The 14,411-nt window shown below is 37.3% G+C and overlaps 1 protein-coding gene across 1 annotated transcript in view; it reads left to right on the top strand.

Moving 5' to 3' along the window:
- Positions 1–14,411, top strand: part of PDE10A (phosphodiesterase 10A) — a gene marked incomplete at its 5' end in the record, with an annotated part of 179,305 nt that overhangs the window by 143,813 nt on the left and 21,081 nt on the right. The window contains 7 exons of the mRNA XM_084261656.1: positions 1,379–1,430; positions 4,608–4,750; positions 6,934–7,026; positions 7,656–7,842; positions 9,313–9,455; positions 11,987–12,070; positions 13,945–14,095. Of these exons, the coding sequence (XP_084117782.1) occupies positions 1,379–1,430; positions 4,608–4,750; positions 6,934–7,026; positions 7,656–7,842; positions 9,313–9,455; positions 11,987–12,070; positions 13,945–14,095 (853 nt within the window). The remainder of the gene's footprint in view (positions 1–1,378; positions 1,431–4,607; positions 4,751–6,933; positions 7,027–7,655; positions 7,843–9,312; positions 9,456–11,986; positions 12,071–13,944; positions 14,096–14,411) is intronic.

The following is a 14,411-nucleotide window of genomic DNA, read 5'->3' as shown; positions in this document are numbered from 1 at the left end:
AACATTTTAGAAAGGGTATAGTATGCAGTGGCCCACCTCTTCATGTCCCTGACAATGTAAGACTAGCATATTATATATTTCTTTCCCACTAGACCCAAACAGAACTGAGCTGTATATATGTTCAAGGCCATGGGACAACATCTTTCTTCTGTCTGTTGGGAACATTGTAATCCAAGGCTTATTAAGACTTGGCATGTGGAAGATTTAGACTTCTTTTACTAATAAGTTTGACCTTTATCGTTCAATGTTCTTGACTGTCCTTGGACGTATACCACTTTGCTGTGAAACTGAGATACCTTTTTTTATTAAGTCACAAGACCAGTCTTTTTCTGCAGCTTCAACGTGCTACACCTGGCTTGATAAAGAAGACACATTAAGAGTTCTATACCTTTGATGCCTTTTAAATAGTGCTCGGGTTGTATAATAACATGCTAATTTAACTCATACATAATTTTCATTAGTTCTCAATATATAGTCATAGAATCACAGCATTACAAAGTTGGAAAAGACCTTTAAGATCATCAAGTCCAACTGTTCCCGTCCTATGCTAAACCATATCCCTAAGTACCTGATCTGCTCTTTTTTTAAACACATCCAGGGATGGTGACTCAACCACCTCCCTGAGCAGCCTGTTCCAGGCCCTGACAACTCTTTCAGTGAACAATCTTTTCCTAACATCTAATCTGAACCTGCCCTGGCACAGCTTTTATTCCATTTCCCCTTGTCCTATCACCTGTCACCTGGCTGAAGAGACCATCACCCACCTCTCTACAACCTCCCTTCAGGTAACTGTAGGCAGTGATAAGGTCTCCCCTCAGCCTCCTCTTGTCGAGACTAAACATCCCCAGCTCCCTCAGCTGTTTCTCATATGATTTTAGAAGTCCTCTATGCATAAACCAAATGAGATCTTTTGAAATGTGGAGATGATATATAGCAGGAATGGAAGGATTTTTTTTTTTTTTTTAATCTTCTTGATTCCTTTTCTTTTCCTATTTTTACATCTCCTTTTAAAATTTTCAGTGTGTAAAGAGTGCCAAGGCATTTTGATACATGCTTGGTGCTGCTCAGCAGGAGCCTATTTAATCCATGGTAGGCAGTGTTTTGTAGTCTTTTCCTTTTCTACAGAGAAAATTCTACATATTATAGAGAATATTCTACAATTCTGTTGCTGTAGAATAATGGTTTAAGGGAATAGAACTAGGAGCATTTCTCAATTTCCTTGCACTACAGCAAGCCAGTGATCTTTCAAGGTGCACACAGGTTTGTCCTCACCTATTTGAGCTCCACTGTTAAGAGGTGGTGAATCAACAGCCCATGAGAACCGTCTGAGAAGTGCTTGACTAGATGCCAATATTTACTGACTTCTCTTTCTCTGCAGAACGTATTTTGATAATATAGTTGCAATAGATTCTCTACTTGAACATATAATGGTAAGTTGCCTTTTCCACTTTTAAGTTTATTGGTCTTAGTTATTCGAGTACTTTATTCTCCTTTTCTTGATGTAAGACGTTGCATCATTGAATTATATGAGCTTTTTATAATGGACATGAAATAGAAACAGTACTAACATCTCTATATGGAAGAAGGTGGCAAAAGTCAGCTTGAATTTTCATTGTTGCAACAGCTTCATTTCATAGCTTTCATAAGCAATGAAACATGATTGTGTCTGAACTAAATAGTTGCTATTGTGTTTTAGAGAAGGTTTGAAAATTGTAACAGAACAGCCTTCATTTTTTCTTTGCATTTCAGCTTGTCCTACTGATTCTTTTTTTCCTAAATTCAATTTGCTACATGCTGCAAAACACTCCTGAAGAAGCTATCCTCTGTAGGAAGGACTAGAGGTCAAACATTATTCCTAGAGTATTTGTTCCAGTTGCTGAATGGGATGTGTGAGATATGACATCACTTTTGCTTTGGAAAAGTATTTACACCTATAACTGGGGTTGCAATGTCAGTCGATGCTTTATAAAAAAAGACTAAAGCCCATTGAAACAACTGAGACTGTATAATCGATGAATTAAAGTACAGTCCAGAAACAGATTATAATTTTCTGAATCAATTTTGAATTCAGACTTATTTCCTGAATGGAGTTTACAAATGCATATGGACTGGTTGTTCTTGGCACATTTTAAGGGTTTAATATATGAATTATGCTTTTTAGCTTAAGGCACATTCATTGCATACTGAAGTTCTTTCTCCTGAATGTAAATCTTAATTGGATCTGTGATACTATTGTTTCAAGTTGTGTATTCAAAAAATTACTCTTCGACAGTACTCTGATACTTGCTCCAATCTTCAAAGCGGTATTTTTAGCTAGTCTATTGAAAGACAACAAACTTGGAATGCAAACAATATTAAAGTGGTTTTATTTAGAAACTCGAATTAGTAATGGAAAATATTCTGCAGTGTTTGTCTTATTCTAGTTAGTACACAGTAAAGAATTCTGCACATAGGACACATTTCTGAACATTGACTTTTCCAATTTAAATGAGCTGCTTAAAAATAGCTTAACATTTAAAAGAACCAGTGTAATATAACATATGGTATTGAGAACAAATATTGATATTCTTCCCTGTTCTTTCCAATGAATAGAGGTCTGGTGGAAAGCACAATTGGCAGTAAAATACGCTTACTCTTTCATCTTCTTTTCCAACACTTGGCTGCATCATTATTCTGCATTTTAACCTGCGTAGATGTTTCATACTCAGTTTCCTTTGGAAGCTGTAGGAGTTGGCTGTTTCTTGGGCCAGTGAACCGAATTAGGTGTTTGCACATTTATTGCTAGTTTATGGGAGTGTGATTTTATCATTCTGTGTCTTACTCTGTGTTGTATGGTGATTGCACTTAGTTTGATTTTTTCCTGTAATAATAAAGAAAAAAGTACAGCCATTTTAGCATTCTTTTGATTTTTATTTTCATTAAAATCCCACAGTGAAATTAGTGGTGTTTTTCAATATAGATGCAAGGAGGGGAAGCAGAAGTTCAAATTGCCTTGAAAATTTTCTTACCAATATGCTTAAGTTACAAGCAAACTACCCAAATGGTGGTCCTCTCTGGCCTCCCTATTGCCAACACAAAGCATACCTGTTATTACTGATACTCCCCTTCAGCCACTGGCCTGGAGTTTAGGTAAGGCTTTAGAGAAGACAGACTTTCTAATCCCATGAAATATTTCTCTCAATTAGTGGTGTTTAAGCCCCTTTTCCTCTTTGGCCTAGTTTATATTCACTCTGTTTAGAGCAAAGGAATAAATGGAGTGAGTGGTTGAGATCTTGAAACTTCTTAATGCTGTAGATGGGAAATATTTCACAAGTTACCTTAGCATGCAGTCTCCCTGACTTTCTGTAGCTCTAATGGAGTAAATGGAATAGAAAGCAACAGAATCTTTCCAGCCACAGGCTCTGTCAGTACAGGAGGGCCCTCCAAGTTTTGTAGAGCTGGTCTTGCTGGATTATGTGTAGTTCTTAAAATATGCCATCTGCATGCATTGCACACCACGGTGTAGTCAGCCTCTTTCTGTGGCTGAATGACTAGATAGCTATTATATACAATTTTGAAAAGTAGATCAAGATCCACCTCAGATCATGCTCCACCACGCAGTTACTATACTTTCTGAGCAGATGAAAAATATATGAGACCTATTTGAATTGGATAGAGCAGGTTCTTGAATGTGACTATATGGCATTTTAAATTAACGCAGTGATGCTTGTTCAACTTTGAGCAGAAGAGGAAAGAATGAACCAGAAATTCCATCGTATGTCTGAGGAACACTTCAGTGAAGAGCTGCTGGTTTATTCTGACAATCAGTGCTGGCTGACAGTTAGTTTTGCTAAGATAAAACTAGCTTTTTCAAAGTATGATGAAGATTGTGCAAGTGCTGTGGTGCTTTCTTGATGTTGGTGGATTCTGTGGCCTTTGGTTAATTCATGTAGAACTGCTAAAATCTCAGCTTTTGTACAAGAACTGTCCCTAGCATAAGGAGGGCACAGCGATTTCCTACCCTACCACATAGGGCAATCCATAAATGGCACTTCTAATCTTCCCTATTAGTCCATTGTTATGTATTACAGGCACACCGAGCTTTTCTAGAAACAAACACTAGCCCCTCTGTTATGTCTTTTTTTGGTGGATGTTCAATACTGATATATTTCCATTGAAAATAAAGACAAAAAGCCAAAAATATTCTTAGGTTTTGCTATAACCTATCTACTTAAAATCAAGTGAAGTTGAATAATATCTACACAGAGGGAGGAAAAGTACCTTTTTGAGAAAGCATTCCTTGTACTTATGAAAAAAGGTAATAGGAAAGCCTATTTTTAGCAAACATGCAAGCCTCTAATATCTTTAGATATTAGATATTTGATATATAGAGAATTAGATGTTAGGCGACTAATTTACCAAAAAAAAACCCAGCTGAACAAAAGACATGCTTTCTTTTTTAATTGTATTCTAAAAGATTGCTGTGAAGGTGGATGCTCCCTCAAACAGATTTTCATACTGGATCATTTCTCAGATCTTTTACCTTCTGGTGATTAATGCTTTTATCCAATGAATGACTGAGTATAATCTCACAACTTTAAACTTCCCTTTTATTTTTTTGTCTATAGATATATGCAAAAAACCTGGTGAATGCAGATAGGTGTGCACTCTTCCAGGTCGACCACAAAAATAAGGAGCTGTATTCAGATCTTTTTGATATTGGAGAAGAAAATGATGGGAAACCTGTCTTCAAGAAGACCAAAGAAATAAGGTAAGAGCAGCTAGCAGAAGAAGGCAGAGTTTCATTTTAACTACGGATGTGCAGGCATTTTATTACCCAGTCTCTGTGCCTATCTGCAGGTACCCTGACAATACTTGTCATACTGTGATATCATTCCCACCAGGACCCGCCTCCAGAAGGTAGTACTTCTGGGAATGACATTGCAGTGCCATCGAAACAACGTCTCTGAAGCTATAACGTCACTCCTGGAAATGCCGTCTTCCGGAGGCGGTCCTTTTGGAAATCATGTTGGGAAAAAAACAGAGGTGTTCTGAGGTAGGTAAAGGTGCAGGTAAAGGTGCACCTAGTCAATAGTCTGCCAGTATAGGACTATTTTTCCCAAGAGGGTTCCCAAGAGGAACTGAAATTCGTGCAATTCAAGCACATCCAAAGCAAAGAAATCACAATTTGTACTTCTAATTGATGGATGAGGCATGTGTAGAATCAAGTATGGACTGGCCAACGGTTTTGAAGAGTTCAGGTCCAGTAATTTAGTTTAACATTTTCTCATATGAATTTAGTGTTTTGAAACTTCTAAAAAACTTTGATTCTGAAGTTTGCTTGAAGTGGTGAATTTTAAAATGTATATTGGCTTGTAATGAATACAAATGATTCTCTGCCTAAAATAATGTGTATTTCTGCTTTGTGTCACAAGTACATAATTTTTGCACCTATGCATGTTTTTTTAATGAAAGATGCAGAACAACTAAGTAAATATAACAATTTTCACTTTTCAGAAATTACGAATTCTTAATAGATACAGATGAGATGTCCAAAGTCACACAGGTTTCAAACTTGCAGCTTCTTAAAAAGAACTGTATGACCAGACATCCTGCACTAAAATTTTGTCAAAATAGCATAGATTTTTTTCAGTTTTCTTATTTCCTCTTTATACTTTCAAAGTTCTGGGCCAGTATGAGATGTGATTCATGTCTTCACTTAGACTCTTTTAGACAAACTTACTCCCACTTACTACATTGTGTGAGTAAGAATGGAAGGAGTCAAAATTGGAGCAATTTACATACTGACAAGCAAGGAGGTGGTGTAAATGAAAGAAGGTGGCCTGCTCTAACATACACTTTCATACACCTTCTTGATAATTGCTTTTCTTGCTTATATCTTTCTGTCTTTTCTGCATGAAAGTTACTGAAACCTTGACTCTGAGTGCAAGGGTGTGACCCATTTCATGGGTGCTGAAAGAGAAGTACAACTTGCAAATCTGTAAGAAAGTGACACTGAGTCAGTCATCAGGAAAGAGTCTGAAGTTGGTGGGGTGCATGTATAAGAAGTAGCAAAAGAAGCTAAAGCAAATCAGATGTTCAGAGTGAAATCCTGTCAGCTTTGTCAGTAACTTCATTGGGGGCAGGATGCTACCTGGGTACATTTAGATTTGGAAGTGTTTTACAAGTTTCACAAGTTCCTACGTATTTTTCTCCACAACTTTTTTTGTGCTTGAATGTAATAAATACTTTATATCAGAAAATTAAAAACTATTTCTTTGTAATACAGACTTGCAAATTTTTCTGATTCAACTGCAGAATATATTGTTGTGTTTAACCTTATTGTGGTGATTAAGGGATGCAGCTAGTATCATGGCATTGTTTACATGTCATGAGATGAAACATGCTAAGTATTCTCAAGTCTATATATGTGAACGCATATGATGTTTAGCTTTGAAATTTCCACTGGTGTTTTTCCAAAGCTTATTTTGCCAAATCAATCTGCCCCTCCTGAAGAAACAAGTTCTATATTGCCTGTGATGTGTTTAAAAAAAGAAAACACAAAAAAACTCCTTTATAAAAATGGTGATAAAATCAATAGTCTGTAAAGGTAAATACAAGTCTCAGGCTGTGTAAAAATGTAACGTTTATCAGGCATAACCCCCAAGGTTATCGAGGTCTTGCAGTTTTTGTCACAAAAATGGTCATGTTGTGGTATCTGTTGTGATAAACTGTATAGTTATGTAAGATATTTTTTAGAAAGTACCTTTTAGTATGTGCTTTTAAATTTTATTATTTACTACTAGTTGTCTTGTAAGATTTTTCTCCTAAAAGCATCAAAGTGACGCTGGTTGGGAACAGATGTCCATTACTGTGCTCAAGACAGACTCCACTGGCAAAAGGTTTTTCCAGATAGTTCACACTGTGATTAACACACATTTTTATTCTCTGCAGATTTTCTATAGAAAAAGGAATAGCTGGTCAAGTGGCAAGAACGGGAGAGGTCCTTAACATCCCTGATGCCTATGCAGATCCACGCTTTAACAGGTAAAATGTTATTCAAGGGAGGGGAAGATAGCTCACCAAACCTTTTACCTAAATTTAATGCTTAAATTTCATATTGCAATGCGTTTATGGAGCTGTGATCCTCTAATGAGGAGACAACCTATAGATAGCTCTTTAAAGGCTTTAGCCATCGGAGATATTTTTAAGACAGAAATATAAAGTATTATTTCTATCAGATACAAATATAATGGAGAAAAATTCAGTTATTGTTTCTGTTGCAGAACTTTGCCCATTTAGGTAGACTGTGGTTGCTGATTTTCTTTATTGGCTTCCCTGCAAATCTGGTGAGTTTCAGGGAAAGAAAAAAAAGTTCGCTAACAAGTAGCATACCTAAATACCTGAATATAGTCTTCAATTTTATGAATAAGAGGACTATACGTTAGAGGAAGTATTAATTCTTTATCTTGCCAAATGGAGATTAAAGGATTAAAACGTCCTCTCTAATTATGGCACATTAGATGGAGCTTTGGAGGTGAACTTCTTGCAGGTACTAATTATATATACTTTCAAACTACTTAGTGTATTGTACATCAACATTTCTGAGAACCAAGAAATAGTTGTTACTTAATAATGTTAATTCTTTTTTTCCTTTCTCTTTTCTGTCTCTCCAGAGAAGTAGACCTCTACACAGGCTACACAACCAGAAATATTCTGTGCATGCCTATCGTAAGCCGAGGAAGCGTAATAGGTGTTGTGCAGATGGTGAACAAAATAAGTGGAAGTGCCTTCTCTAAAACTGATGAAAACAACTTTAAAATGTTTGCAGTCTTTTGTGCTTTAGCCTTACACTGTGCTAATGTAAGTTTTATTTACAATTTTGTAAGCTATTGCTTATAATGGGAAGACTTAGAATCCTACTCAAGGATTTGATGTTCCAGATTATTAAAGTGATTCATAAGTCTGTTTCATTGAATTAATGAGGAAATAGGAATTATTGAATTCTTGGAATAATTATATTTTAAGAGGATGATAAGGATTCATTTGATGCTTTCTGAAATAATTGTGCTCTTGGATGCATCAATTTTGTGTAGCTAAACTGAGAAAGCAAGCTCTGAAATGTGAATGATATCTGTCTGTCTTGTCTTTGCCATTAGAAAGTATGATTCTGATTTACTTTTATAAATTCAGATCATGCGCTTCACAAATTTAACTGAGGGATGCAGCTGTCATGTATTCTCTTGATTCTATATGCTTAATATTAAAAAATATCCATCTATACATTGATATACTATGCAATATTCTTAAAATTATCCATGCCTCTAGATAAGAGCGGATAGCTAGTTCTGTTTTCAAACCCTTTATCATCATAAAAATTACTATTCCTCTAGGAAGCGTAGCAATTTAACGGTCGTTACTATCTAAGTATAAAACCACAGTAAATGCAATAAAAATGCAATGCGCAAGAAATGTGCCATATTCATGGAAGGGAGGCTACAACCCAATGCTGGTTTAGCCCTTGTGCTTTGCATTAAGCTGTTTTACCAACATCCTGCTGTCGGTACACTGGGGCAGCAGATTCTATTAACAATTCTTGAAAGTTCTTGCACATGACTAAAGGCAAGTAGGAAGGCCTCTGTGTGCATGAGACTCCAGACTGTGCAATGACTCGATCGTGTGCAAGTTCTCTCTTTTTTAGATGATGAACGTTACCTGCTGCTCCACGCTGCAGTGTGAACGTGTGCTGCTCCAGGGGACACCCTTTTCTAGTAAAACTGCCGTGTCCTCACTTGTTAACAAACCACACTGTGCCTGCAATAGTTGTCTGAGCCTTGCAATAAATGACTCTACTTAGTTTTCACTGTTATCACATATTAATGTTGGTGTGATAAACATCTTGGGTACTTACTGTGCATAGGTAGCAGTTATTCATGGCAATTAATAGCTGAGTTTGTGTGGATAGGACAAAATATGAATCGTGCCCTGGTATCAGTTTTATTTCTGTTAGTGTATTGTAAGGGACTGAGATCTGTTTTGAGCTCCTGAAGTTTGATTCTTTTTTTCTTGGGAGAGCTCAGATGCAGTGAAAAATCAGCTGAGCCCTAGATGTTTACCCGAGTGAGTAGATGCAGACAGATGTGATAGAAAGCCCAGTTTTGCAGAAGTGCTGAATTTCATATAATCTCTCGTTTTTCTAACGTGTGAAGCTGAGCAGCCAAAATCACTACTGTTTTTGCAGATGCGTGTTTTAAGGATAAATGTTTGAATGAAGGAAATAAATGCTTTTCCTTTCTTAAAATTTCACGTTCATGAATTGCTTCCCTTTTTCAGATGTACCACAGAATTCGCCATTCCGAGTGTATTTATCGTGTAACGATGGAGAAGCTATCCTACCACAGTGTTTGTACAGCAGAAGAGTGGCAAAACCTCATGCACTGTACACTGCCTCCACATATTTATAAAGAAATTGAACTGTAAGTATTTTTCTTGTGTAGTGACAGTTAGGTCTTGTATCAGTCTCTGAAAAAGATTTATTTTTTTTCCTTTCTTTCCCAAAGTGCAGTGGAGGGGTTTTGTAGGCAGCACTTTTATTATTGAACTATCCTAAAATCATATGGGTTTATCTCTCGCTTTCTTATACTTAGTTATACTTAATTACCCTTGAACAAAATTTATCTATCCAAAGATGTAAAATAAAATCTACTTAGAATGGTATCATTTTCCTCAGGCGTGGATATCTTAACCTAGTTGCTAGAGCTTGGAATTGCATCCTTGTGGGTTGACCCTGGCTGGTGACCAGGTGCCCACCAAAGCCGGTCTATCACTCTCCGTCCTCAATTAGACAGAAGGGAGTTCAACCAGTAATTACTGTCACGAGCGAGACAGACTCAACTTAGAAAAGAGCTCATCTAATTTTTCACCAAGCAAAACAGAGTAGGACAATGAAAAATAAACTCCAAATCTTAAAAACACCTCCCCCCACCCCTGCCTTCTTCCTGTGCTTAATTTTGTTACCAATTTCTCTCCCTCCTCCCCTCGAGCAGCACAGAGGGACAGCGAATGGGGGCTGTGATCAGTTCATCAGTTGTTGTCTCTACCTCTCCTTCCTTATCAGGGGAAGGATTCTTCACACACTTCCCCGGCTCCAGCATGGGGTATCTCCCATCCATGAGAAGCCATCTTCCTTCAACTTCTCCAACATGAGTCTTTCCCCTGGGCTGCAGTTCATGAACTGCTCCAGCATGGGACCAGAAAGACCAGGTCCCTCATGGGGTCACAGGTCCTGCCAGCAAGCCTGCTGTAGTGTGGGCTCCCCTCTTCATGAGATTACAGATCCTTCCAGCACCCTGCTCCAGCATGGGCTTGCTTTTTTTTTTTTTTATCCTTAACTGTGTTATCCCAGAGACACTACTGCCATTGCTGACAGGCTTGGCCATAGCTAGCAGTGGGCCCATCTTGGAGCCAGCTGGCACTGGCTCTATTGGGCATGTGGGAAGCTTCTCACAGGACCTGACCATGCAGCTCACCACTGCTACCAAAACCTTGCCATACAAACCCCATACCAGCCTGAATTTGGAGGACTTTCCATCCTGCCTCTTAGGCTTTCTATGAAATAATTCAGTTATTTCCAGCTCTCATGTGTTTGCTGTGCACTAAAGTTGTGCCTCTATGTGTTTTTTATCAGTCAGTCCCTATTTAGGCTAGCATCAAGGCTCATCCCTCTGGTTTGTTTGTTGTTTTTTTTTTGTCACTGTTTCCAGCCCAGGACAATAAATTCTATTGTAGTGACCAGGTGCCTAAAGTCCAAACTATGACACTGAGTCACAAAATCTCAGTTGTCTTCATGAGCTTAATCTCCAGAGCTTGCTCACTTCTGTCAGGTGCTGAGCACTGTTGCTGTGAGCGAGCAAAGCATGCAAGCCTATGCTTAACAGGGGCTGCTTACAGTTAAAGTTCATTACATGCTGAAGCGATTTGTTCAAAAGCCGGAGTATTAGCAGCTTGCAGGATTACACCCTAATAGAAGCTTATTCTTTGCAATACAATTTCTTGTGCTTTGTTAGATGATATTATATAACCCACCTCCTCAGCAAAAATGACTTTTACTTGCAAAGATTACAGGTTTCATTCTAAATTATATTAACATCCTTTAGTTTGAGCAATCTGAATATGTTTAACCATTTTCCAAGCAATTCAGCTACCTTCGTGTCTCTTGCACCTGCTGTGCTCTTCGGTATGCCACGTACGCTCAAGCTTTTAGCTGGGTTCAATGGGAAGCAAATAGAAGACTTGCAGCACAGTAGGTGCCAGGAAAGGGGTTAATTAATAATCAAAGGACAAACATTTCTGCTGAGCAGGTCACTGATATTAGGCCGAAATGTTGATATCAGGAGAAGGGAGAAGTCCTCAGCTAACGAAACATAAAAAAACGCAGTATTAAATGTTTGTTTTTTGAAGTTTGACTTTCATTTCTATTAGCCAGTAAAAGTGGTTCTTTTCCCCTCTATTAAAATCAGAGCAAGTCTCTCAGAATTCCTGACAGAAGTTATTGAAAAAAAGCCAGTAAATATATTATTAGAGACACCATCTTTACAGTTCCTGGGAGGAGAGTCTGGAATATTTTAGGAATGTCCATAAAGCTCTCATCATGCCAGTAGATCAAACATTTTTGTATATTATTTAAGAATCCATTGTTTAAGTAAAGATTTATGTTTCTATTAGCTAAACAAAGCCAAACGCTAACTAACCAAAGGCTAAGGGCTGGACTCGATGATCCTAAGGGTTTTTTCCAACCTAAATGATTCTATGACTCTATAAGCATAGTTCCATTGACCTTAGTGGAAAATGCATTCACTTAACATTGCTGGAAAATGTAGCCTGTAAAGTCAGTTTTCTGTGTGAAACAAGTGAATGCTGTTGGATGTACATTACCTAGTTGTTTTCTATTGCTTTTACTAAAAATGAACAGGTGTTTGTCCTTACTAAGCTGAAACTTTCATCTTAGATACCACTTTGATATCAGTCCATACGAGGATGTCTGGCCTGCCATTTTTGTCTACATGGTTCACCAGTCCTGTGGGACAGCCTGGTATGAAGTACATGCTTTATTCCATTTAATTCCATTACTTATGTGTTTATTTATTAGGAATTCTGTATATAATTATATTCAATTAAAGGTTCTTATTTTCTTTGGAGTTTATTTACTGTGCTTGGTCTGTACAGGGCTGTAATAAGTAGGCTGGGTTTCTTGTCCCAGCTGCTTGGTCTTTAGTTAATAAAATTTTGGAACAGCCAAGTAAAAGAACTCACACTACCATCCAAAAAGTCCTCCTTCCAATATATAGAAGTATTGTTTGGTTTAGCGATGAGATTGCTTTTCAGACAGAAGATGGTGAAGATATTGAAGACACTCTTGCCAAAAAGGAGAGAAGATCCACGAGTACTCGTTTTTCAAATATATAGTTTCTGAAATGAATATATAGTTAAAATAATCCACAGTCTAGTCTTGTTAAATAGATGCTCTCATCTTCTACTACTATAATGAAGAGTGGGAAATTCAGCAGTGGAGAAAGTAAATAGTATTCTGTGTTGATGTATAATTGTTCTAGAGCTGACTCAACTTTCTAGAATTAAAACAGAAACCCTAAAACTTATTTCAAAGACAATATGCTTCCATTTTACCTTGCTTAGCACACAACTATAGAAAGATGTTTTTCACTCAAACTGGCTCCATGTAGTACATGTCCTTACATTTTTGCATGTGGGTCAGAGACGTTCAGCTTTGCTTTTGAAGCCCACACATATTGCAAAACTAGAACATTAATAATGCTTCCCTGAGATACCCAAGAAATTATTAAAATGTGGATTAAAAAAAAATCAAAATCAATCCACAGTAACAGGGGGAAAAGGAGAATAAAGGAAAACTGGTCTGTTTATGAGGGAAAAAGCAACTGACGTGGGAATCTGGAGTCTTCAGCTCGGTTTTGGGCTCAAGTGTAATATTCCCCATTCACCCTGGGCAGCTTGGATTAAGTACTTTAGAAAATTTTTCCTGGTGTCTATTCTGTGCCTGAATTTCCCATCTATAAACAAAAAGCATTCAGCTTTCCTTTCGAAGGAATATTGGTAGATGAAGTCTATTAAAGATTCTGTAATGCTCTGGTGCCACAGAACATGAACTCTTACAGAGGCGTTTTTGATGAGCACATAAGCTAAACATAACAAATACTTTATTACTGCTTTTTATTATTACCTTAGTCAAAATACTCTGGATCATAAATTCATTTTTATTGTCTGTATTAATAGCAAAAAAAAATTTAAAAACTTTAGGAAATTATCCCATAGATGCTATGACTGGCAATTGCTTCACAAAATATTGTTCGGTGAAAATTGAAGAAATGCAGAAATTTGGTCAAATTGGAAAAAAAATCCCCAAATCTTGGTAAAAGTGAAATCTTTTCACAGTGTCAGTATATAGAGCATCTCAACTTCTTTTATGCAAAACAACTTATGTATGTGGTGTTTGACTGAAATTTTAAATGAAACAGGATTATTTATTCTCTGTCATTTGCTTGAAACATCCTGATTTCCTGTTTTGATCACAAATGATGATTTCAAATTATCCATTAGATGCAGAGTTTCATTATCTGGCAGGTTGAATAGGTAACACTTTAAAGAAGCCACACTTCAGGTTTCTGGGAGTAGGGAGGGTTATGCAACCGTGCTGCCTGTGCTGAGTAGCTTGACTTATGTTCCAGAACTTTACAGATTAAGCTAAGAACACTGTCAGGTATCCACGCTCGTCTGTCCTTGCTAAAACTTGAATGACTCTTGTAATGAGTGAGTCATCCGTGATAAGAGTCAATCCTAGCAAGAAGAATAAATCAAAGTGCATCTTTTCTCCTCTGTTGGTTACTTTCCCTTTCTTATTTCTTGTCTCTGACCAAATTAATTTTTTTCTAGCTTTGAACTTGAAAAGCTGTGCCGATTTACTATGTCTGTGAAGAAGAACTATCGCCGTGTGCCCTACCACAACTGGAAGCATGCAGTTACAGTTGCACATTGCATGTATGCCATACTTCAGAACAACCAGGGGCTTTTCACTGATCTAGAGGTAGGTGAGATGATTGTAATGGTTACCAGACGTCATCAGAGGTATCAGCCATTGCAGAGTTACATTTCCTATGCTAGAGTTCTGCTGTCAGCTTGGGTAGAGTGTGTAGAAATGTCCCTGCAGAGGAATGGCTGTGAGTAGAAAGAATGAGTGGTTAATCAGTATTCTTTTCCAGCTTCATTTTATAGCCTTATCTATGTTTTCAGGATCAATTATAAGACAGAGCTGTTAATTCTACAAAGATGTTTTCATAATTCCTGCTGACAGTGACTGCTTTGCAAATATTAATGAATGTGTTTTCAACACACCAGCTGTG

This window comes from Gallinula chloropus, assembly GCF_964237585.1.
Source record: "Gallinula chloropus genome assembly, chromosome: 3".
NCBI classification, from domain to species: domain Eukaryota; kingdom Metazoa; phylum Chordata; class Aves; order Gruiformes; family Rallidae; genus Gallinula; species Gallinula chloropus.
The sequence above is the reverse complement of the archived record's forward strand: the minus strand, read 5'-3'. Positions and strand labels throughout refer to the sequence as shown.